This window comes from Spermophilus citellus (genome assembly GCF_964194105.1).
Source record: "Spermophilus citellus genome assembly, chromosome: 18".
Taxonomy (NCBI): Eukaryota; Metazoa; Chordata; class Mammalia; order Rodentia; family Sciuridae; genus Spermophilus; species Spermophilus citellus.
This window is the reverse complement of record NC_138200.1, coordinates 54,007,797-54,034,972: the sequence shown is the minus strand read 5'-3', so window position 1 is coordinate 54,034,972 and position 27,176 is coordinate 54,007,797. Positions and strand designations below refer to the sequence as shown.

The following is a 27,176-nucleotide window of genomic DNA, read 5'->3' as shown; positions in this document are numbered from 1 at the left end:
AAATTCAGTCACTTTTAAACTGCATTCCAATTTAAAGAAAAATTTGTCAATTTTGTATCATGCATTAATGCAATGTTTTCTTAGTAATAAATATTTTAAGATTTGTAAAAACTACAAAATCTAGATGCTAATGTCAGTGACAGTTTAGGAGCTGATTTGTAGCCACTTTGGGTTTAAATATAAAGTTTTTCCATTACTTTTTGAAAAATACTACAAAACTCATTTTAGAAAAAAAAAATAGAAAAATATGTCTAACATTGCTCCATCTGTTCCAACTATTGGCAAAAATTATTTTTTTTTTGTGTGTATGGCCTATATTCTTTTTTTTTTTAATATTTATTTATTTTTTCTTAGTTCTCGGCGGACACACCATCTTTGTTGGTATATGGTGCTGAGGATCGAACCCGGGCCGCATGCACGCCAGGCGAGCACGCTACAGCTTGAGCCACATCCCCAGCCCCTGGCCTATATTCTTAATGCTCAGAAAAATACAAGTAGGCAGCATGCAGTATTTGCAGTAGAAGACACAAAGCATGCAGCATGAATGTGGTGAACCTGCATTTCTATAAAATGGCTTTACCCCACCCATTCTTTTTTAATGTGTCATGCACATTAGAGGGCAGAATACGAACATCACAGGATCCCTGTCCACAAGTGGAAAGCATATGCGAAAAACAATGAATTCAAAAGCAAGTTATGTGGCTGTGATATTTTGTGTGTGTGTGTGTGTGTGTGTGTGTGTGTGTTTTCATACATAGTTCCTGACTTATGGCTCCTAAAACTCCTGTAATTTCCTAAGTGGTAGAATAATAAAAAGTACCTTAGGTTAAAGTTACAGTCTTTTGTTTGAGAGTGATAAAAATGAAAGGTAGTGCTATGTTATTTATACCAAGCTCCATTCTGCCACTCCTGAGTTTTTATTAATAAGGTGATTTTTTTCAAAGTTTCTAGATAAATACAGGATTGGGGCAGAGGGGACAGCTGCCTAGAGAACCCACCAAATGCTTGTAGGGTACCGGAAGAACTCAACAATTTCATTCTCCTGTCACCAGTGAGGAGAGGGCACTGAAGTTTTCATGAATAGTCAATTACTTAATCACGTCTACATAATAAAACTTCCATAAAAATCTAAAAAGACTGCTCCAGGGGCTTCCAGGAAGGTGAAGAATACATCCTCAAACCAGGAGAGGCACACCTAAATTCCACAAGGGCCAAAGCTTTTTTTTTTTAGCTCAATACTCTTCCAAACCTTACCCTATGTATTTCTTCATCTGCTACTCATTTATGTCCTTTAAAATATCCTTTATAATAAACCAGAAACACAAGTGTATGCACAAGTTCTGTGAGCCACTAGAGCAAATTAATTGAACTCAAGGAGGGAATCAATAGAATATTGATCTACAGTCAGAAGCCAAAATTTTATTTATATATAATTATTAAGTTAAATTGACAAATAAATGTAAATTGAAGAAAAAAAGACTTACTAGTCAAAGCCCTTCAAGCATATAATATCACAACAGCATTATCTGATATAGTAAAAAGACAAAGAGTTTAAAGGCAATTGCTATTTCTACAGAGTGTACCAACAATTTTCTTCTTTCAAACTACATATAAGCCAAATTACCTACTTGTATATTCACCCATAAATAAAAATATCTTTAATTCTATCCTATTTAAAACATAAATATAGTAGGATGCAGTGATGCCTGCCTTACTGTAACCCTGGCAGCTCTGGAGTCTGAGGCAGGAGGATCAGCAACTTAGAGAGGCCCTGAGCAACTAAGCAAGATCCTGTCTCTAAGTAAAACATAAAAAAGGACTGGGGACGTGGCTCAGTGGTTAAGCTCTACAGAGTTCAATACCCCCCCCCCAAAATTTTTTTTTTCAAGGCCAATCTCAGCAATTTAGAGAGACCCTGTCTCAAAAACTAAAAAATAAAATAGTGTAAAGCACCCCTGGGTTCAATCCCAGTATTTACTAAATTAATATATAAATGAATAAATGGAAAAGTTACAGAATGATATCAAGAACATTTTAGATTTCTAAACAATAATTGTAAATTTACTTAAAATATTGCCAGCCTCAGCAACTTAGTGAGCCTTTCTCTCAAAATAAAAAGTTTAGGGCTAGGGATGTAGCTCAGTGGTAGTGTGTCACTGGCTTCAATCACCAATCGCAAAAAAAAAAAAAAAAAAACCACAAACAAACAAAAGCTATCTATCTATAAAGAGCTTTCACTGATTATATTACTAAATAAAATAGCATTCTATGGAACTAAAAGCTAATATAATCCTGCCCCATCTATATATTCTTTATTTATAAGTTCCTATAAACAAAAATCTAATTACTTCTTCCCCTTTCACCTTTTTGATGCTGGTCTTTATATCTGTTAAGAATGTGGAATCTATATTTAATTGATGCATCTTAAAAATATAATTCCAACATAAAAATGTTTTAAAAATTGTTTTTATATCCTCATTGAGCAGAATAATTACAGTGTATTTCTGCTTCATAACTTCATAATTTCATTTGTTTCATTTGCCAATCCTTTATAAACCTAAGAGTTTTTCTTGACGTTTTTCTTAAAATTATTCTCTTATTTTAGTAGCATGTGAATGCTTACTTTTTTCTTTTGAAAAATAATTTCTTTTGAGAAATAATTATCTTTGAAATAATTTACATAGAATAATTTTATTTTTCCACAGCATTTTCTGCAATCCCAGAAGATACCATGAACCAAAAAGAAAACTGACAGACCAATCTATAATTTACTAATAAAAATTTATAATCTCAGAAGAATAGATTAATGCTTAAATTTAAAAGGGAAGGGAAGCATTATACCTACAGTATCCTATATTTAAGTCTAACAATTTCAATATTAGCAGTAGCCAATTATCACACCAAATCCTAGTAATAATGGTGAACTTGAATTAAAAACATAGCTTCTTTTCAGAAGTGGTAGAGCTACACTATCCAGTGTAGCTCAATGGTAAAGTGCTTTCCCAGCATGTATGAGGCCCCAGGTTCTATTCCTAGCACCAAGGAAGGAAGGGTTCCAGGGATGGAGATAAACTGATGGAATCACTAAGGTTCACTCTGAATATTGAAAGTAGCTGGAGGGGGATATACAGATTATATCTACATGGACTACAAGGATATCCCAGGATTTCCAAATATTATTAATTAATTTGATAAGAATGATAAAATATTTTAAATGGCATCACATATAGGAACCTATATATAGTTTATATATCCCTTGCTTAAACTATATTTAAAAATTAACAACTATTAGTTCTAGATGTGTCAACTATAAGTTACTTTACCACAATATTTTAGTGCTTAAAATGCAATGAGATTATATTTTATATAGGACTAACCATACTTTTTACAGAAAGCTCTGAAATTAGAAACATTTTTTAAAGTTCTCAAAAGAAGTAAATACCTTTCATTCATTTAAAATATATGAAAAAAATGACATTTAACTAAGCTTCCAAAATCAAAGCTGTTCTCTAGCATTTAAAAATAATTATGCACGTATATCTATAACTTTTCAACATCTGTGTAAAATCAACTTAGTGTTCTTAAAAAAAAATTAAAATAAAATCCATAAAATTTTTTAAGTGTGTTAGGTGAACCAATAGTGGAACGGAGAAGGAGTAAACTATTGACTATTCACAAAAACCCAATACAGGATATTTGGAAACAATTCCTGATATAAAACATATTGTTGAATCAGTTATTCTTCATAAGGATTATATTTTTCTTACTGGTAACAATGACTTCAAATCTAAACATCTTGTCTGATAAAAGTCACCAGATATAAGGACATATTTTCAGATTAAAGAAGAAAGATATTCAGAGAAAAAAATTATAAGGCCAACATTCATCTTGTCAAGAGATTAAAATATCTAGAACACACAAAGTGGCTGCAAACCTGCTTTGTCAACACCTTACATGCCAACCTTCATTTTCTACTTTTTTTCTTCTTATTATAATATTAATGTAAAGTTCAAAACTTTACAAAAAGGTTTAGTTTCAATCAGTATCAATCCACTATTTAGAAACAAACAAAAAAATAAATGAAACAAAAACAAAAACAAAAATAGGAAGGAAGAAAGAAAGAAGAAAAGACTTATGAAGAAGTCTGAAAACGAGACCGACCTATACCCTGGGTGAGATTGGATGGGTTAAGTGTCTCTGGCACTATTTGTCTTCACTATTGACAGACACTGTCACACAACCCACCACACGATGCCTGTCTCTGAATGGCGAAGCTAGAATGCAAGTTAAGTGTATTAATAGAAAAAACAACTAGCATCCCAGCATATAAAATAAGCAATCCAGATTAATTAACAAAAAAAACTGTAGGATTGATCATTTAATTTACATGTTTAAAGCAATTTCAATTTCCCATTTATACTTTTCCCACCCAACATAAGTTTACATGCTACAATAAGCAATGTTTTAAAATAAACTTTAAAAAATTAAATCATTAATATCCAAATAAATGCATATGGGAAAATTTCCTACCCAAATTTTTTGTTAACTCATATTCACCAATTTGTTCTTCTGTTTATACATGCAATCTAATCCATAAGTCAGAATGCTCTCTCTCTTTCACGTGGTTTTTAGACTATGCTCATACCTAAACTCTCTTAGAGAAAGAAGATATGTTCTGAATAATACACTTAAGCAGTAAGAGATACTGTATTTTAGCAGCAAAAGAATCTTTTTCTTTCTTAGGCGTACTGATTCCCACATAATTCCTTTTCCTTCCATCAAAAAAGTTACCAATTTGTAATTTTAAATTATATATGCCTCTATGCATAAAACGTCTGATCCAAAAGCTCTAGTTTAAAGAACAATTACACTACTATTGAAGCTGAATAGTTTGCTAATGATTTACTGGAGACCATCTTTTTATTTCCCAGTCCATCAAACTGTAATTCAGGGTTCTAATGCTCTAAAATAATTATTTTTCTGGTTTTTAGTATAAACTCTCCTAATGCAGTCATGTACCGTGTAACATGAATTTTCAATTAACAAAAGACTGAATAGTCAATGGTGGTCCAAATACATTACATCATCCAATGACATAGCTGTCTTAGTATGTGTTAAATACACGCTAATGTTTGCACAATGATGAAACTGCCTTATGATGCATTTCCCAAAACTTATCCCCACTGTTAAGTGATGCATGACTGTAAGTTTTGGGTTTTTTTTTTGGGGGGGGGGGGTTTCCTAGTGCTAAGAATAGAACCCAGGGTTTCACACATGCTAGGCAAGCATTCTGCATATAAGCCATATTCCCAGTCCATGACTGTAATTGCCAGAATGCAATATATACATAGATATTAATTAAAGAATGATTCCTGGAAAATAAAATTGTTTTTTTCTGACATTTAGTGAAATGTTTTAAATGAATCTGTTGTGCCACCACACAAAAGAATTTAAGCACAGTGTAAAACATGTACTAGGTATACATTAAATTACATGTTATTTGTTTTTTTGTAACACTGGAGATGATCCCAGAGCCTCACATACTAGGCAAGTGCTCTAACTGCAGCTACATTCCCAGCCCAATAATTTGATTTTTAGTCCTTTTCAAGCTCTTTCCTATTGAAACAGAAAGATGTTTTCTATTATCCAGTGACTAAAGTACTACTGGGAGCACTGCTGGTCAATAGTTGGTCAAGAGACTAAATACCAGAAGTAACTCTCTACCTCAAATAACTTCAAAAAAAGAAGAAGAAAGAAATTACACTAATTGTCAAATACATTTATTATACTGCCAATGACCCAGGTGTAAGTAAAAAATTAGACAGCCAACTTTAGAATTATCTTCCTTCAGAAACTGTCTGTCCTTCCTATGACTTATCATACTCTATCAATGTTCTTTACATACAAGGGTTTCTATTGACTCTGTACAAAAAAAAAAAAAACCTTACATAGTAAAAATAATGGCATTTATAAATCTAGTTTATGTTTTTTTAAGTATTAGAGATTAAATTCAGGGTCTGGCATATGCTAGGCAAGTGCTCTACCACTGAGCTACTTTCCCAGCATTTTTTTCCCCCTTAGTGGTACTAAGGCACGAACCCAGAGTTACTTATCAATGAGCTACATCCCCAGCCCTTTCTATTTAATTTTGAGGTAGGGTCTCACTAAGTTGCTAAGGCTAGCCTCAAACTTGATATCCTCCTGCCTCAGCCTCCCAAGAAGCTGAGACTACAGCCATGCACCACCATGCCCAGCTAAACGGTATCATTGTTAAAAAGAAAACATATCAAATAAACAAGTAAAGCTCTTTTGTTATATGAATTATGTCAATGTCTTTGCTTATATTATGTTATTGGTGAGATAAAAAATTAGCTCACTTCTGGGCATTAATTTTTTCTTCTTTTCCAGAATTGGGCATCGAGTACCCAGGGCCTTGCACATTCTAGGCAAGTCTTCTACCACTGACACTGAACTACATCCCCACCCTAGTGTGTTAACTTCTTAAGTGCAATTATACAAAGCACATAAAAAGCGTCTATTTTATGTAAATATTTGTCTTATAAATGGTTAAGAATCTGACCAGTTTTCAAATGCATTTCTACGTGCTGGGATATAGCTCAGTGACAGAATTCTTGCCAAGCATGTATAAGGCCCTGGGTTCAATCCCAGGCAAAAAAAAAAAAAAAAAAAAAGTGTATACACACACACATTAACTAATTAAAATAAAACACTGTTCTACAAACTCAGGTAACACATAAATGTGTACTCTTTAATCAGAAACTGAATAAATAACAATTATTTATAAAAATTACTGCTAAACAGTCAGGCACGGTGGCACACACCTATAATCCCAGCTACTTGGGAATCTTGAGTTAAAAGGATCACAAGCTTGAGGCCAGCCCAGAAAACTTAATGAGCCCCTATCTCAAAACAAAATAAGAAGGGCTAGGAATGTAACTTATTAGTAGAAGACCTGAAATTGCATAGCAAGTACAAGGCCATGGGTTCCACCTCCAACACAGAGAGGAGGAAAAAAAAAAGTTGATGCTAAAAATTAAAAGGACAATAAAAGGGAAATATTTAGAGAACACAGCAATAACAATCAAGATTACTTTCTAATAATAATTATAATGTGGATAGCCACCTGAATAAGCAGCTGTTTCTAAACTAATGGTTATGGCTCCAAGTTTGCTTATACTTTTCATTCTAATAAATCTGTATATACACACAAGCTATTTTTACATGTAAGTATGTATATTTATATTTACTATGGAATTTCAGAATATTAAGATCAAGGCAGAGTAGAGATTTTTCAATCTACTTGTGAAACATATCTGTAACTAGGATCTCATTTCCTTCTTAAATGGTCCAATTTTCTAGGCAAAGTAAGAGTGTCCATATGACATCAACTCACAACATTTTAGCTTACAACATCAATAATTAATTATCTTTCTTATTAATGGCTTTATTTACAAATAACATACTAAGTGGTGAAAATTCTGAAATATATTAACCCAGAAGGCAAATTTACTCTTCAAATATAGTCAATTCAAGAATGAAATTCAAATCACACAGCATTAAGTACTTTCTAGTACAAGGAAATAAGTTATAATAAATTCAACAGGATATATAATGCTGTTGCTATTAATTAGTTTTTTAAAAACAATATTCTTCAAAAAATCATATTTCCAATTTTCAAGTCCTAACACTTCTAGGAAAAAGGCATGGCTTTTTCAACTTAATCCTACAGACTTCTTCATCCAGGATATTATGTTCCCCTAAACCAAATGATAGCACACAATGTTAAATTCCCTCAAGAAAATGGCATGGAGTAAAGAACTAAGACTTCAGCAATAAAGAAGAGGTGTACTTTTGGCTAGAATGACTGAGATATGATTATATACAATGATATGCAAATTATCTAGCACAATTCCAATAACAAAATGGAAACTCGAAAATAATAACATTTTCTTCACCCCAATTTTTGTATGTTTTTGTTGTTATGGATGATTTAGAAACTCCTTTGAGGTTAATTTAAATGATTGAGAGGTCTAAAATGAAAGATGGCTGTTCTTTGGTTACCAGACATTAATTTAGTTGTCAAGTATTCTCTTTTACAGTGTAAACGGCACTCAATTAGGTTCTTTCAACATAGAAAACACAGATTATACACTTCAGATTTAATAATTGCCATGGCACAGAATTCAAAGCTCTTTTTTTTTTTAATTCAAAGCTCTTTAAAAGAAGTTTATTATATGGATCACTTTGTGTAAAGTTATAAACTTAAATTTTAGCCTTAAAAACCTACAGTGATCCAATTATTAGAGATATTCAACACAGATTTCTATTATACATGCTTTGACTGGGTCACCATACATCTTAAAAACTGTTTGGAAGTATACTTCTAAAAAGAGCAATAATATATAATTTTGGAAATAAAACACCAAATTTATGAAAATAAAAAATTATAAACTAGTTATGAATATTCTATGAATCATGAACTATAGTTTATTTAATTCATTACTTAGCTCAAAAATTTGAATAAAAAATTTTTTAAAGATATGAAAGTCACCTTAGCACAATATCATATTTTGTTATAAACTTGTACATATAGTAAGATATACCCAAATGAAGACAGTCTGGGATAGGAATAATTTGATTTCTTAAAATTTCTTAAAATGAACTAACAGTTACTGTTGACTTCTGTGAAAGAATTCCTATTACAAATAAATTAAGTAAACCCAAGGATAAAAACTTGAAAGACAACACATTAAAAGTAATACTTAATTGTATGGCATGTGAATTGTATCTTAATAAAGCTGTTTTGTTTTGTTAACAAAAACCTGCCACACCTCATTTCAAAACCACAAATTCTGGTACATAACTGTTTCAATTCTCCTAAATATTACCTCAATTTTAGTTCTTCTTAATCTATATCACAATAGGATTCTCAAAAAAAAAAAAAAAACAATAATGTCTTTTTCTCTTGGTCAGCTCCTTATATTGCCCACCCCCCCAAAAAAAACCCAAAATACATCAATTCATTTGGATACGCTTTTTATTTAGGAAAAATGGCCCCAGTTTTAACTACCAAGAATCTACAATAGTGTTCAAAAAAAAGTTTTAGTTCTAAAGTTTTTATTCACTAATATACTGAACCTTAAACTCTCTACTACCTTTACAAGAGATAAAGGGGAGGCAAACAAATTTTGGACTGATGGCTACATCTTCCCTATTCTGAAACTTAGCTCCACTGAAAGGAAAGAAATTTCCCCTGGGATTCATAGGATCAAAAAGATGTTATTGTTGAGAGCATGTAAAGGTGTAAATAGCATAGAAGCAAAAAAAAAAGTTGAGAGACACTCCATTACTCAGTATTCTGGATTGTGGATTAGCAGCATATTTATTCATGCACTCAGTAATATGTGCAGGGGGAAAAAAATCTACATTGGTGAATCTGAGAAACATGTTTGTAATAATTAAATAACAAAGAATGTCCATGAACACCCATATGCCCAGCCTCCATATTTTAAAATTTAAATTGATTTAAAACTCGTGAAACACAAACCTTTATGGCAGAACTAGAAGTCTGTTCCCACCAGGCCCTCATACCTGATAGCAGCCAATCCGGCTCCTTCAAAATTCTGAAGAATTAACTATATAAGAGTCATCATTTTTATGCATTTCATATTTAAACAGCAAAAGCTACATTGTTTTTAAAATTCACAGAAATTTAAATTAATGTGCATTTCCCTAGACATCTAGTCTTTTGGCCAGGAAAACATTGAATAACTTGGTAATATACTCCAAATCTCTCTTTTTTTATATCACCAAGGGCATTAATATGTCAAATAAAAATGTGACTCTAATGATTTATATAACAGGTTTCCCTATAATAATTATTTTGTAATTTAAACCCTTTTAATCTCTAACAGTATAAAATACAGAAATCATTCTACCAATATGACATTAGAATACCAGAATAAACTATATTGGTTACTAAAATTAAATTATATTTAATAAAAAATTATAGATGATAGTTTTATAGATCACCAAAGCTTTGTATGAATAAAATAAAACTACCAAGGTGACCTCTATACTCTCTTCACCATCTTTATTATGTCAATAATTTCAAGATGATAAGAATTTATTACTTTGGAATACTCCCTTTGGTCAAATCTCTTATTTTCATGATTTTTCAACTCAAAATTTCAATCTAACTTTATCTGAAGATAATTTTCTCAACTATATTGGGGGTGAGGGTAACATTTCATTAGTGACTTAAAATTAAGAACTTGTAATATTTACATATAGGAATTTTTGAAATTTAGTTTGGTATTATTTAAAAAGAAGAGTTGTTCTTTTCCCAAACCTAGCTAACATTTTTTTTCAGTTTTTAAAAGGAACTGGATCTACTATAAACAGATGTTAAAAAGCACAGAAGAAACAGACTTTTAGTTCTATACAGATTCAACATGTCTTTAAAAAACAATCTCAAAAAATACAAAAGAAATCAGTTAGTCAATTTCTACATGTGGATTTAAAGTGAAATACTTTATAGAAATATTTTATTTCACATTTTATAATTTGATGTAATTTTTAAAACTAGATTTAAACTCATCAAAAATATTTAGAGCCATTTTATAACCCAGTGGATATAATGTGAACCAGGTCATTTTCTCAATTTGATTACTAAAAAGTTGACAAATTCACAATTAAATCCACAGAAACTGTTAGAAAATGTCTGGCAACACATGAACAGTGAGCAGGGCTGATAAGTTTCTTTATGATATTTAAAGTTTTCCTGCCCTCAATCAGGAAGGTGTCATACTGCACTATACAGTTTGGGAAACATTTAAACTACTACCTTCCACTTCACTGTTCTATTTGTGAAACAAAAAGAATTAACTGAAAACAATGGTCCGATGGACTTAAGATAAGAGGTATCCTATTAGGTAAGAAACCTCTAATTAGAAGGACAGATAAAACTTCAGATTATATAATTTTTTTTCAGAACTTCAGATTATATAATTTTTTTTCATTTTTCATATATACTTAGCAATGTATAAAATCCCAACTTAAAATTAGTTGGGCAAGCTAATATTATGGAAAGCATTCATACTAATTTATCATTAATTAAGACTTTTTTTCTAGTAGCTTATCTGTCAATCTTTTATTGCAATTCAAAATAAAATTTGGAACCAATCTTACATAGTTATAAAGTGTATGATTTGAGAGCTGAGTAAAAATAAAACTTGAACAATTTCAAACATTACTTTCTATAAGCTTTCATTGATAGAAGAAATGTCTTTACATAAATATTATATTTATATTCAAATCTTTGATAATTTTAGATGAATTTAAAATAGAAAAACCACATATATTTTTTAATGTAGAGAAAGATTAAAGTAACATGAACAAAAAAGGGACTTGAGAGACTTGAGTCCGTTTTCAGAATCTATAAAATATTTTTCTCTTTAAGCAGGTGTTTAAAAATAATTGTTAAAAAGACAGCTGAGTGAGGTGGCCCAAACCTATTTTCTCAGTGACTTGGGAAGCTGAGTTATGAGGACCACAAGTTTAAGATCAGACTCAGTAACTTAGCAAGATCCTCGACAATTTAGTGAGACACCGTCTCAAAATAAAAAGTAAAAAGGGCTGGGAACACCAGCACAGTGGTAGAGCAACTCTGGGTTCAATCCCCAGTATCACACACACAAAAAAAGGTTAAATAGAAATTCAAATATAATTTTCTAACCATACCTTAGTATTTAATCTATTTATGTGAAGCCAACAAAAATTTTAAACTAGTTCCCATATTTGAAAATAAGCTCCATTTTAGAAGATGGTACTTATTATTTTCTGAAATAATAATTACATTAAGAAAATTATATTGAAAAAATTTAAGTTTAAAGGTATACATTTTAAAACCTCCTAAAACAAACCCTCAAATCACACTCTTTTTGATATGAACTTTGCCAGCACTGTTCATGTTGGCCAGATAATATCCTAGGTTTCTTTTAAGAAAGTAAAATGAAATGCATACCAGCAGCAACTACAGCTGGAGGAGGCGAGCCTGCCTCACCACCACTTGTCTGACTCATTGATGCTACAGATGTTTCACTAGACGGAGGTAACTGTAACTCCTTTGGGAGAAGATCATAGACAGATTCTGTGGAGAGAAATGAAAGGAGAAAAACAGTTTTAAAGAGTCATTTAACAACCTAATTACATGCGCATGAAATGAGTATCATTTCTCTCACAAGAATGTTATTCACAAAAAAAAATACCATATCATGAATACTATTAAAGAATTATTAGCATTTTTTTTCTTTTAGTATAATTTTCCTTTCATTCTGCTTCCTGACTTTTTGGCTTTATTCCCTGGGTTCAAGAGAATCTCTAGAAAGTTATTAAATTTTTTAAGTAATTAAAACTAGACAGAGAAAATATGTTAAACAACCTAAGATTGTCCAACTATTCCTTTGTAATAGTACAAGTGTAACTTGCTATTCTTTACATATAAGATGGAATATAGCATATATCAGTTTTAAATTGGCTTTTCTAATTAGTCCATTAGTCTGGATCTTTCACTCAATACCCATTAGCAAACAGTATTTTAATCCACCACCATCATAATTCGTTTTTCATGTCTGAAAAAAAAAATAAAAAAGGAATGTCATGCCCAAGGAAATACTTCCTATTTTCTGAGGCATCTCTGACTCTGGAAAGGCACAGGTATGCAATGCTTTTAAATCAGGGAGCTTATAAATATCTATTTAAGATTATGATTATTTTTGTATCCCTGATTAAAGAGTACTTTATCTATAGAATGTATTTGATAATAATTTAATTGTCCATAAAATTAAATTTGTATCTGTTACTTTAAAATTGTTTTCTTGGGGCTGGGGATGTGGTTCAAGTGGTAGCGTGCTCGCCTGGCATGCACGGGGCGCTGGATTCAATCCTCGGCACCATATAAAAAAAATAAAAAATAAAGATGTTGTGTCCACCAAAACCTGAAAAATAAATATTAAAAAATTCTCTCTCTCTTAAAAAATTTGTTTTCTGATTATCATTATATATTTTTCAGCTTGTTATATGTTGTTATGTGGAAATAATTTTTAAGATATTGTCTAAAGGTACTAAAATCAAAGTTGGAAGGAACTTTTGAAAGAGCAGTTAGAAGCATATGCCTATTTTCAAAAGAACTAAGGCACAAAGGCCCAATATTCCAAGAAACCCAACACTCCAATAAGTAAAGATTATTATCTGCATGAGTGACAAAAAAAGTTAGCACTACTAGACAGCTTATCCTTGATAACACTTTTAGTTAACTGATTACTAAATTCATAAATACTTTGGTCATCACAGATAAACACTAAAGGATGTACCCTAACTTTGATATGGATAGGGATAAGGAAAAAAGTCAAGAAGGGAAGCTAAAATCAGAAGTTGCATAGTTAAATGATTTTCATTTACAGTAGAGAATAAACTTAAAAAACCCTATTACCTAACACTTGAAATGTTCATCTTCACAGCATCTGGATATTCAGCATCTGTCTAACTGAATATAACATGCCTGGTTGCAACTTTTCAGTTTATTATATGTTGCTAAACACCTTAAGGAAATTACTTCTAGCTTTCAAATAATACAGGAGAAGGGGAGATAGAATCTAATTAAATGACATTATCAACAAATATTTATTTTAATATAGTTGTCTTTCTCACTCCTTGAAAACAAAACGTTCTTTAGATATGCCAGGCATGGTATAGTATAGATATAATCCCAAATACTAGGGAGGTTGAGGCAGGAGGATTACAAATTTAAAGCCAGCCTGGGCTATTTAGAGAGACTCTGTCTCAAAGTAAAAAAGGCAGTAGATATAGCTCAGTGCTATCACACCTGGCTATGGAATTTCCTGAGTACCCTGGGTTTATCCCCATGTCTCTGGGGACTGAACCCAGGGACACTTAATCACTTAACCACATCCGCAGCCCTTTTTTAATTTTTATCTTGAGACAAGGTCTTGTTAAATTGCTGAGGTTAGCCTTGAATTTGTAATCCTCCTGCCTCAGCCTTCAAAGTAGCTGGGATAACAGGCATGTGCCATCACACCTGGCTATGGAAATTTCTTTTAAATCTGCTTCCATAGATACCGAAATATAAATTATGCTGTAAACACTATTGTCTTGTGATCCTAAATTCAAATAATCTCTACTAGTTAATGAAAAGAACTACTGAACAAAAGAACACAGGTTCTTTAATTCTATGAAAATGACAGTCTTAAGTAAGCACTAGTCATTTCATATTACATCACAATATCTATTTTTGCTATGTTATCTTTTAAATTAGTTTAGAAAGATAAGGAAACAATGAAGGTTTATAAAAAACAAAATATTTAGAAACAGAATGGGAAATCCATAATGGAAAGACAGTTTCTGAGAAAAGATTTCTTTTACAAAAGTCAGTAGTAAAATCAGTGGGGGGACATGGAGGGCGAAAAAATAAGATTTCTTTCTGGAGTGATAAAAATGTTCCAAATTAGATTACTCTGCAAATATACTAAGTGTATTCCTTTAAATGGGTAAATTTTTTAAAAAAATTTTTAGTTATAGATGGACACAATAACTTTATTTTATTTATAAGTTTTTATGTGGTGCTGATGATCAAACCCAGTGCCTCATAGGTGCTAGGCAAGCCCTCTACCACTGAGCCATAACCCCAGCCCTATATGGGTAAACTTTTATATGTAAAGCATGAATCAATAAAGCTGGCTGTTTTAACAAAAAGGGAGAGAAAGCACAAATGAGAATTACCTAAGAGCAAGCAGTTTCTGATAAACTTCATGGACATTTGTAAAAAGCAAAATTGTGAAGAAGGCCAGATTACAAACCAATATGTCCTTTAAGGCTATTCTACTGAGGGCAAAGAAAATGCTGTAGGCAGAGTTATACTAAATTCACTAAATTAAGTGATGAAAATCTCAAAAAGTTTTTAAACAAGATGAAGAAGTGTCAACTTAATAAAATAGATGAGTTTTAACAAATAGCACTCAAAAAGTAAAAGTTCAACCTGAGGGAGGTTGGTTATTATACCAACAACTTGAACAAAGATTTCAAACCTGGAAATGAGAGAGGTTTAAGAAGGATATATTGTATATTTCATAATTCATCACAAATAATGATTAACTAAAATACATACCCCTAAAGGAATAAGGTAAAATTTACTGAAGATTATATAGCTGGTCAATGGGACTGAGGTTGTGGCTCAGTGGTAGAGTACTCGCCTAGCACGTGCAAGGCCCATGAAAATAAATAAATAAAATAAAGGTATAGTTAAAAATTATATATATATATATATATAAAATGGCTGATCAAAAAGTTCACAGCAGCTGGGCACAGTGGTGCATGTCTGTAATCCCAGTAACTCGGGAAGCTGAGACATTCAAGTCCAGCCTGGGCAATTTATCAAGACCCTATCTCAAAATTAAAAATAAAAAGGACTGAGGTTGTAGCTCAGTGATAGAGCACTTATTTAGCATGTGTGAGGCTCTGGATTTGATTCTCAGCATTGCATATAAATAAATAAAATAAAGGTCCATCAATAACTAAAAAAATATTAAAAAAAAAAAAGACTGGGGATATAGCTCAATGGTGAAGCACCCCTGAGGTTAAATCCCTAGTACCAAAAAAAAAAAAAAAAAAGTTGCACAGCACTTATATGTGTTCATTTTCCCCTGCAGTTTGTTAAATCTAGAAGTTTTAATTTTGTTTTCTACGGGAAGTCTTTCTTTAGCCTAACAATTGAGCTGGTTGTTTTCTTACATGTTTTTCTCTATTAATGTTGGTAATAATTTGTGTAATAATGTTTAAACAACTCATCTATGGTTCACTATGAATTTAAGTTGACCAAAATTCCAATGTAAGTACATTACTTAAGTATTAACATGGCAGAAATACATTTAATGCAATATAGTAACTCCATTAACATAAATTATTAATATAGGGTTTGAGAAAAGAAATTAAGCAGAAAAGGGTACAGATTCAGAATATCAAGAATTTGTCTTAGGGCTGGGGTCAAGGTTCAGTGCCTAGCATGTGTGAGGCACTGGGTTTGATTCTCAGCACCACATTTAAATAAATGAATAAAATAAAGGTCCACCAACAACTTAAAAAAAAAAAGAATTTGTCTTTTATCGGTGCAACAGTGCTGAGCATAGGGCAACTGGAAGGAGGAATGAAGGAAATGAAACCCCCATTCTCAAATATTAAGAACAAATTAATTCTTCCCAAGTGGAAAGGGTGGAAAGGCAACAATATAAAAATGGGTTGACATGGCTGGCTTGCTTGTTTGGTCATTCTGTAAACTCTAATTGATTCATTTATGTCACCAATTATTTCTGGATCAATTCAGTCTTTATTCTTCAACACCAGCAATGAGGGAGTGGACGAATTTCACTATAATACACCATGTTCAAAGTATACAGAAATTCTATCCTGAGGGCACAGAATAGTAAGAGAGAAAGAAAAAATTGATAACTTAATAGTTAAGCTTTTTTTTCAGTTGGGCATACTGTGACCACCTACATGCCATTCTCTGCTGCTTTATTCTGTTATTTCTTGTTCCAGGAAGATGTGAACCCCTGAAACACCCACACTTCCTCTCACTTTTTACTAAAATATATACTTTTTAAAAAATACAATAGAAGTAGAACTATTCATGGACAGGGCACAGCCTCAGAGAGCTGCTACAAATAGGATAATTTTTCAATAGGATAATTTTTGTTAAATTGTATACCACTAATGCTGCTGGTTCACATCTATACAATGATTTTTTTTTTTAAAGTCATAGTTGGACACAATACCTTTATTTTATTTATTTATTTTTATGTGTTGCTAAGGATTGAACCCAGGGCCTCGCTGTGCTAGGTGAGCCCTCTACCACTGAGCCACAACCTCAGCCCTATACAGAGAGCTTATATATATTTATATATATTTTTAAATATATATATATATATATATATGGAAAAAAGCAATATATAAGATGTTTGGCTAGGCCCGATGGTTCATGCCTGTAATCCCAGCAATTTGAGAAGCTGAGGCAGAAAGATGAAAGTTTAAGGCCAGTGAGACCCAGTCTCAAAAATAAAAAAGTCTAGGAATGTAGCTCAGCGGTAAAGCAACACTGGGTTCAATCCCCAGAACCACAAAAAAGGGGGGGGGGAATTTCTGTTCACTTATTCCAGGAAGAAGGAACCCTAAGATAACTGAGTTGCACCTGGGGTGTTAGTGTGAACTCATGATAGTATACAGGTATGTATATGTAGGCTGAGCATCACTAATCAAAAAATTCAAAATGCTCTGAAACTTGAAACAGTGACAACCACAGACTAGAGAAAATAAAATCAAGCAAGTTTTAAATAATGCATAATGAGTTTCAAGTACAAGATGGGACCCCTAAAGCTCAGGAAATAATGCCAAAAGTTAAGAAAGGGAATGGCATCAAATTAAAAAAAATTTTGCACAGCAAAAGAAACAATTAGAAATGTGAAGAGAGAACCTACAGAATGGGAGAGAATCTCTGCTAGCTATTCTTTGGACAGAGGATTAATATCTAGAATATATAAATAACATAAAAAACTTAACACCAAAAAACCAAATAACCCAATTAATAAATGGGAAAATTAATTAAACAGACATTTCTCAAAAGAGGAAATACAAATGGCCAAAAATATATGAAAAATATTCAACACCATTAGCAATTAGGGAAATGCAAATCAAAACTACAGTGAAATTTCATCTCACACCAGTCAGAATGGCAGTCATCAAGAATAAAAACAACAGGGTTGGAGATATAACTCAGTTGGTTGAGTGCTTGTCTAGCAGGCATAAGGTCCTGGGTTCAATTCCCAGCACCACCAATAAATAAATAATATAAACAACAAAAAATCTGGAGGGGATGTGGAAAAAAAGAAACACTACTATTGGTGGAACTATAAATTAGTACAACTACTATGGAAATCAATGTGGAAGTTCTTCAAAAGACTTGGCATGAAACCACCATATGACTCTGCTACATCATTCCTCAGTATTTATCCTAAATAATTAAAGTCATGGGGTTGGGGCTGAAGCTCAGCGGTAGCGCACTTGCCTGGCATGTGTGAGGCACTGGGTTCGATTCGCAGCATCGTGTATAAATAAATAAAATAAAGGTCTAGCAACAACTAAAAAACATATTTAAAAAAATTTAAAGTCATCATACTAATACTTGTGCATACCCATGTTTACAGCAGCATAATTCACAATAGCCAAACTATGGAACCTAGGTGTTCAACAACGGATGAATGGATAAAAGAAAATGTGGTTTATATACACAATGGAGGTATTTGTTTGTTTTAGTTGTAGATAGACACACTACCTTTGTTTATTTAGGTTTTTTGTTTTGTTTTGTTTAATGTTGTGCTGGGGATCGAACTCAGCACCTCACACATGCTAGGCAAGCGCTCTACCACTGAGCCACAACCCCAGTCCCCACAATGGAGTCTTATTCAGCCATGAAAATGAACCAAATTGTATCATTTGTAGGAAAATGGATGGAACTTGAGACCATCATGTTAAGCAAAATAAACCAGACTCAGAAGGTCAGGAATCATGTTTTAAATGTGGAAGGTAGAGAGACAAAAGGAAAAAAAAGATGTGGTGGGATCTAGTAAAAATCAAAGGGAGATCAGTATAGGAAGTGGGGCGGGGGCAAGTGTTGGAGAGTGATATTGGCCGAATTATATTGTTAGAGTGTGTGCATGTAAGAATATGTAATGAAAAATCCCATGATGTACAACTATAATGCACCAATAAAAAATGTGGAACTAATTAGAACAAATGTTTTAAAATATGGAAAGGGAGGGAAGTACAGGATATTAAATAAATACAGAAGAGGGAACATTTAAAATTATCTGTAGAGAATCAAACAGAACTCCACATATGATGTGATACCTTAGGTCAATTATGAACACCAAAATAGTTATTTAGCAGAAAGATTTCAGAAAAGAGAGAAGTTATAAAAACAAACCTAAACAAGAAGAGTATTTGTATTTCAGCTATTTCAGTTTTTCAAGTAATTCAGTTAACTCCCTATAACATGGGAATTATGAGGAGGAAAAGGAGATTAACCTACTAAAAGCAGGGAGAGGCCATGTTATGAAACAACTCGAGTATGATGCTAAGAATATAAAAATTATATTCCACAATGCATATGGAGCCTGAGGATGTTAAGCAAAGAACTAATAAGCTCAGATTTATATACTAGGGATATGCACAATAGTCATAGAGATGCAAATCAGTAAGGTTTTTATAATAACAAAATAACAAATTTCTGAACCAAGGTAGTGGTAATAAGAACAGTGACAAAATATAAAGATGTTTAGGAAATAGGCAAATTGAACTGGATGACTGGTTGGAGAGCAAAATGAAAGAAAAAACGAATTCTAAGTAAGTCATAAGAATTCCACCTCAGGAAAATTGATAGAAGGTGAAGCCATTTCCCATGATAGAGAATACAAGAGGAAGAGTACATCAGGAAAGATGGTGAATTCAGTATTTTAAAAAAATATTTATTTTTTAGTTGTATTTGGACACAATACAATACCTTTATTTTATTTATTTATTTTTACGTGGTGCTGAGAATTGAACCCAGGACCTTGAACGTGCTAGGCCACAACCCAAGCAGGGTGAATGCAGTTTTAAATGATGAATTTGAGATGCCTATGGGGCATCCAAGTGATACATAAATAGGAGAAAGATCAAGTAATAAATAGGAGAAAGTTCTAGCAATTGATGCTGCTCATTATATATCCTGCTTTTACTTTGCTTTGGGTTTGTTGTTGTTTTGTTTTTTTCCCTTTACTTTTGTTTTTATACTAAATCTGTCTTGGAACTAGATTCATTTCTTTATAAAGTTACTGATAGTTATTTGGTTTTTTGTTTGCTTGTTTGTTTTGTTTAATTGTGGTCTTGGGAATTGAACCCAGGGATGGTCTACCACAGACCTATGTCCCTCAGCCCTTTTTATATTTTGAAAGGGTCTCCCTAAATTGCGGCACAACTTTCCTGCCTCAACTTCCAGAGTGGCTGGGATTACAGGTGTGTGTCACCACGCCCAGCTGTCTATATTATGTACACACACACACAAAAAAACTTATCTAAGAAAACTTATTCTTAAATCTCATTCAGATAATAAAGAAACTACTAATTCTTAACATAGGGGCTGGGGTTGTAGATCAGTGGTAGAGCTCTTGCCTATCTGAGGCGCTGGGTTCAATCCTTAGCACCACATAAAAACAAACAAACAAACAAACAAATAAATAAATCAAATAAAGGTGTTGTGTCCAACTACAAAAAAAAAAATTCTTAATGTACTCAGTTGTGAAAGAGACTTCAGGAAAATTATACTTTTCATAGTATTTCAGAAATACTGCCAATAAAAGTGAGGTAAAACATGATTATATCAGAAGTGAAGAAATACTACCTACTACAGAATGAAGTACATTCATTAAATATTCTCATTTATTTATTCATGTACTCATTCATTCAACAAATATTTAACTGATGTACACAAAGCAGTGTCCTAGGTTCTGGGAATATATCAAAATAGACCAAAAAACCTGATTCAGTGAACATTTCATTCTAATGGGTTTAAATTATTATGATTGCTTGTTTGCCTGCAGCTGTGGTCTGAATGCTAATATACTTCCAAAATTCATGCTGGAACTTAAAACCCAATGTGTCAGCATTAAGATGGGAGGACATTTAGGAAATAACTCATGAGGGATCTGCTACCATGAATGGGTTAATGTCCTTATTAAAAAAAGAGACTGAATGACCTGGGCGCAGTGTCACATGCCTGTAATTCCAGCAACTCAGGTGGTTAAGACAGGAGGATCAAGGCCAGCTTCAGTAACTTTATAAGACCCTGGCTCAAAACAAAAAACATAAATGTAGTTCAGTGGTAAACAACTCTGGTTTACCAGTATCCCCCAAAAAAACAATAACAACAAAAAGATTGAAGGAAGCTGCCTTGCTTCTTCCAGAACGTAAGGAAAAAACATTTACCCCTACCAGCATGTGAGGATACAAGAAGGTTCCACCTTAGAAGAGAACAAGCCCTTACCAGACACCAAATTTGCTGGTTTCATGATCTTGGACTCCCTAGCACCCAGAACTATTTGCAATAAATGTGTATTATTTACAAATTACCCAGTCGAAGGTTTTTTTGTTACAGCAGCCAGATGGTCTAAAAAACATGCTAAAGAGAGAGGGAGACTCCAATTTCTTTTCTAACTTTACTAAACTCACATTTAAATGCATTATTAATAAAATGAGCATTTCTGAAATATAAGCAGCAGAAAAATAATCTACATTTATCTTAAAAACTTTACAGTACACACTTAAAATAGAATTTCACTAAACGTTTACAACATCAATACTGAATAGAGATCTGTTTTATAACTATCTTAAATAAATCCTTTTTTAAACTAATCACATATGTATGAGCATACATAATACTGCAAATGAAAAGAAACAAGTAGAATTAACATTTTAATTCTTTTATGTATATTATTGGCTTTGTCTTGAAAAAGCAGTCTAATTGTCGTGTATGATGGCTCATGCCTGTAATCCCAGACACTTGGGATGATTTACAGGAAACAGGACCATAGAACGAGTATTTTTATAAAGCTCTACAGGTGATTCTGGCTGAGTCATTAGTTTAAATTATGAAATTCAACCTCAGAATGAAAACGGACTGACCTTAGTTTATTACCTCTTTAATAAAGAACTGATATTGAGGCTGAAGTAGGAGGATCACAATTTCAAAGCCAGCCTCATCAATGTAGTGAGGCCCTGTCTCAATTTAAAAAAATAAATAAATAAAATAAGGCTGGGGATGTGGCTCAGTGGTTAAGTTCAATCTCTGGTACAAAAAAAAAAAAGTACTGATACTGATTTTTTTCTGAAGACTAGAAGAAAATAGCAACAGGGATAAACCACCTTATTCCACAGATTATCTCAATTTTTAAAACCTTGAGGAAAAAACAATTACAATAACATATCAAAAAAAAAAAAAAAGAAAGAAAAAAGAAAATCAACGTTATGCATCTTTCCTGACCAAAATGACAACTATATCACATGGTGGTAGATGATTTTAGACTGATATTTAAGATTTCATACATGTTTACTAAATACCTAAAGAAACTAACATAGATCTTGTTATCTTGAGTCTGAGAGAAATTGTCTATTAATTACCTCTGTTGGGCAAAGATCAAAGATTCTTAATGAGTAAAACTAACCCACTGACAACATGTTATTCTTTTGCATCCCCTCCTGGTCATTCTCTGGTACAATTAGTCCTGGTCATTCTCTGATACAATTAGTGTTTGTTCTATGAAAGCTTAACACTTTCTTACCAAAAAAAAAAAAAAAAAAAAAAAAAATGTTAGTGCTATATTAACTAGATGTTACTATATTGATGAACAAGACTTTTTAGGATTCTTACAAATATTTTTTAAATGTCATTTTACTATAGCAATTGAGAGGTTAACTTGTATAATCCTCTGTGTTACAATGCAATCTGTAAATAGAAAAAAGTTCTAAAAAATATAAAATTATTTTAAAAATAAATGACAGTACTTATAAAGTACTTTCATATGAATAATACTGACAAATGAAAAGTGTTTTGATTATAAAGTATATAGGAATATGCATAATTATTACTAATTTTATGTCAATTTTAGAATCAACTTCTAAAAGTTTTAATTTTTTACTAAAATATAACATATACAATAGTAAAGTATAAAAATCTTAAGTCTTGAACAAAATTTTTTAAAGTGAATACACACATAACCATCAGCTGGCAGATTAAGAATTCTCCCTCATGCTTCTTGAAAGACCATCACTCCCTAGAAGGGGTAACCAATCTTCTGACTTCTATCACCATACAATTTTGTTTTTTGAGTTTTACATAAAAGGAATCATGCAAGATATTGGTGCAGACCAAAAAAAAAAAAGCCACAAAGCCCTGTATCTGCCTCAATTTAATGATTTTTCTCCAAGTGCTACAATTTTATGCCTATTTCTATGACTAGTGATTTGGGATTTGATAGCAGATATTGAGAATTTTATCTTATTCTATGCTGATTATTTTAATACTGATATAAATATTCTTAAGCTTTGTGTGATATTGTTAAGTTCTAGGGAAAACAGTTTGATCCTTTCAGGTTTTGCCTTTGTTATAGTTTAGATTATGAGGTGTCTCCCAAAAGCTCATATATGAGACAATGAAAGAAAGTTCAAAAGTGAAGTGATAGGGTTATTAGAGCATTAACCTGACCAGTGCATTAATTCACTAGTAGGGATTAACTGGGTGGTAACCACAGGCAGGTAGGGTGTGGTTGGAGGAGGTGGGTCATGGGGGCATTCCCATGGGGTTTATATTTTGTCGGTGGTTTGGGGAGCAGGCTCTTTCTGCTTCCTTATTGTCATGTTCTGAGCTGCTTTCCTCCATCATACCCTTCTTCCATGATGCTCTGCCTTACCTTTGGCCCAGAGCAATAGAGTTGGCCATCTATGGACTGACACCTCTAAAACACTAAGCCCCCAAATAAACTTTTCCTCCTCCAATTGTTCTTGTCAGGTATTTTGGTCATGATGATGATGACAAGGCTGACTAAGACAGCCTTTATGCCTTCTTAGGCAAGACAAGAGTGTTTTGAGTCTAATGTTAATCCCCACCCCCCATCTCATATTTTTTTTGGGGGGTGCTTTTTTCAATGTTTGACATTTCAGGCAGGAGGGCAAAATCTAGTCTCTAATCTTAGTTTACAGCAGAAATCATTCTGTTGTAATTTTAACCCATATCAATATGTTCTTTTCTTTGCTCAGAGAAAATAAGAGTATTCATATTAACATGTTCCACTTGACAGCCTTTAATAAATTTGAAAAATTATTAGGTTATTTAACTTAATATTCAAGAATATTGTATGTGACCTATGTAAAAAATACTGGCTTAAGCCAGCCACAAAACAGTACATCTTGGCAAGCTACAAAATTACACATATCCTTTATACTCCAGGTAAAAGAATTTAAAGCAAATTAAAGACATTAGTGGGGTGGAGATGTAGCTCAGTAATACAGCACTTGCTGAGCATACATAAGGCCCTGGGTTCAATCCCCAACACCACAAGAAAAAGATACAGTCGTTTCTATCCTCAAAGACCTGAAAATGTAGTTGAAATAAGTATATACACAAACCCTTGACAATAATTATAATTAAAGACCAGAGACAGGAGGGAAAGGTCTTGAGTAATCAATAAAAGATTCTTCGAAAAGGTAACTTCTGGGTAAGATATAATAAAGTCAGCACAACCTATCATACAGCAATCAATAACAATAAACAAAACAGACTCAGAAACTTTCTAAAGCCTAGTTTGATAGTTCATAGCAGCAACAGTGAAGACTAGGCTATTAAACTTTATAGTTATGTTAGCATGATATAAAATAACATAAAAATACTAATTAAACATTTATTGAATGAATATTTGAGTGCCTATTTTATGACTCTGCAGACTTATCTCTCCATCTCCATTCTCATCTTTCCTACACATTGTCATTGAGATACAATAATTTTCATTCCTCCACCTGTATTTCTCTATAAATGCCACTGGTTTTGCCTGAAACACTGACCTTCCTACAGCCCCTTTCAACTCATACCTTTCTAACCAGCTTTTCCTGATCACTTCAATCTTAGATATTCCTCCTATGTATTTATCTTACCAGAATATTTATCACATATTTTTCAGTAACTGCCTATTAGATTATACATATCACAAGGACAATGGATAAGTCAGTCTCATTCACAGTTTCCTCAGCAAACAGCACAGTGCTTGACACAAACAGGCACTCAATTGATGAGTGTATGAATGAGCAAATAGATACTAGGAGCAGGATGCAGTGGTGCATGCTGATAATTCCAGCTACTCAGTAGGATTACAAATTTAAGGTCACCAGGGGCAACTTGGTGAGACCTTGTCCCAAAAAGGCAGAGGGGGGTCTTTTTTTCTGGCTGGAACCATGGAGGGTGCCAAAGAGAAGAAAAAGAAGGTTCCTGCTGTGCCAGAAACCTTAAGAAAAAGTGAAGGAATTACACAGAGCTAAAGGTAAAGCCCTTGAGGAAAAGTCTGCCCAAAAGATGCTTTGAAAGGCAGAGGAAGCATATCTATGAAAAAGCCAAGAATTACCACAAACAATATAGGAAGATGTACAAAACAGAGATTCAAATGGGCTGGAATGGCAAGAAAATCTGGCAACTTCTATGTACCTGCAGAAACTAAGTTGGCACTTGTCATCAGTATCAGAGGGATTAATGGTGTGAGCCCAAAGGAAAACTTTTTCGCCTTTGCCAGATCTTCAATGGCAACTTCATTAACCTCAACAAGGATTAAATTAACATGCTAAGGATCATGGAACCATATACTGTATGGGGGTACCCAGACCTAAAGTCAATGAATGAACTACAAGCATGGATATGGCAAAATCAATAAGAAATGAATTGCCTTGACAGACAATGCTTTGATTGCTCAATATCTTAGTAAATATGACATCATCTGCATAGAGGATATACACTGTTGGGAAATGCTTCAAAGTGGCAAATAACTTCCTGTGGTCCTTCAAATTATCTTCTCTAACAGGTGGAATGAAGAAAAAGACCATCCATTTTGTAGAAAGTGTAGATGCTGGCAACAGGGAAGACCAGATCAACAGGCTTATTAAAAGGATGAACTAAGGTATCTATCATGGTATTTTGTAATCTGGTCAGTTAATAAAAGAGGGGGCAGCTAGGAATACAGCTCAGAGGTAGACACTTAACTAGCACATGTGAGACCCTGGGTTTTTAAGTAGAGGAGAAAAGATAAGAGGGAGGGGGGGAGGAAGAAGAAAGAAAACAGACACTGTGGGAGGACATAGGTTGCTGAGAGACCATCTAAGGAAAAAAAAAAAAAAAGAGGAAAAATGGGAAAAGAAGCTGTGGGAAACCAACCTCACAAGTGACTGAGTTAACTCCCCTGCTGGGCAGCACCCTGCTGCTAGACTGCCCTGCTCTTCTAGGGTTCAAGTGACTTGTGTCTTCCTGCCTGGGCCTGTCTTCCTACAGCCCCATGGGTGGAGCTTTGCTTACCTGTTCCCTTTGTAATATTACCCCTTTCCCTGTTTAGGATAGAATCTTCCATGGAAGTGCCTTGTGTGTGTCCCCTTCTCTTACTGTGCCCTTGGTTGTGGCCTACCTAGATGTCAGTCTATCATGAAGATAGACTCAGCCCCCTGAAATCTGACCCCTTGCCTCATCTGAATAGCTTCTCCTCAATAAAAGGGGTCAGCACGTGTGCGCTCTCTCTCTTCCTGCAGACCCTTAAGGTCAGAGAAGCCCTCACAACGACCCCAAAGAGCCACACTGAGCCACATCCCCAGCCCTTTTTTTTCATATTTTATTTTGAGACAAGGTCATGCCAAGTTGCTTAGAGCCTCACTAAATTGCTGAGGCTAGCCTTGAACTTGTGATCCTCCTGCTTTAGCCTCCCAAACTACTGAGATTACAGGCATGCACCACCACACCTGGCTGGAATCTGTCCTGAAGGTAGACTATCCATGTGACTTGTGTGGTTATTTTGAGCAGCCCAGAGAACAGAAACCCAGCAAGAAGCCTGAGGAAATAAGCTAGCCGAGCAAGGTGGTGCTTGCCTGTAATCCCAATGTCTCAGGAGGCTGAGACAGGAGGATCATGAGTTCAAAGCCAGACTCAGCAATGGTAAGGCGTTTAGCAACTCAATGAGACCCTGTCTCAAAATAAAATACAAAATAGAACTGGGGATGTGGCTCAGTAGTTGAGTATCCCTGAGTTCAATCCCTGGTAGCAAAAAAAAAAAAAAAAAAAAAAGTGAAAATACCTTATTTAGCTCAAAAAAGGAAGAACTTGAAAGAATACATGTACTTGATATGGCAAAATGTACTTCTTGATATTTTTGTCAAAGAAGTAGCAAAGGAGCGATGAAGGCAAATGGTTTAAGGCCAAATGGAAGTAAGTGGACTTCAACTTGATAATCAGAGCTTGGCTTCTCTTGACAAAT

General features: G+C 33.4%; 1 protein-coding gene and 1 pseudogene across 7 annotated transcripts in view; one reads left to right on the top strand and one right to left on the bottom strand.

Annotated features, from left to right (window-relative positions):
• The window catches only part of NFAT5 (nuclear factor of activated T cells 5), a 102,621-nt gene that overhangs the window by 45,949 nt on the left and 29,496 nt on the right, over positions 1 to 27,176 (bottom strand). For all 6 annotated transcript variants that reach the window (XM_081274039.1, XM_081274036.1, XM_081274038.1 and 3 more), the window contains one exon: positions 12,047 to 12,172. In XM_081274039.1, the coding sequence (XP_081130165.1) occupies positions 12,047 to 12,172 (126 nt within the window). Of the gene's footprint in view, positions 1 to 12,046; positions 12,173 to 27,176 lie in introns of those variants that run through there.
• On the top strand, positions 25,123 to 25,837 carry LOC308638087 (large ribosomal subunit protein uL30-like; annotated as a pseudogene). The gene has a single exon. The product of its transcript is annotated as a large ribosomal subunit protein uL30-like (transcript).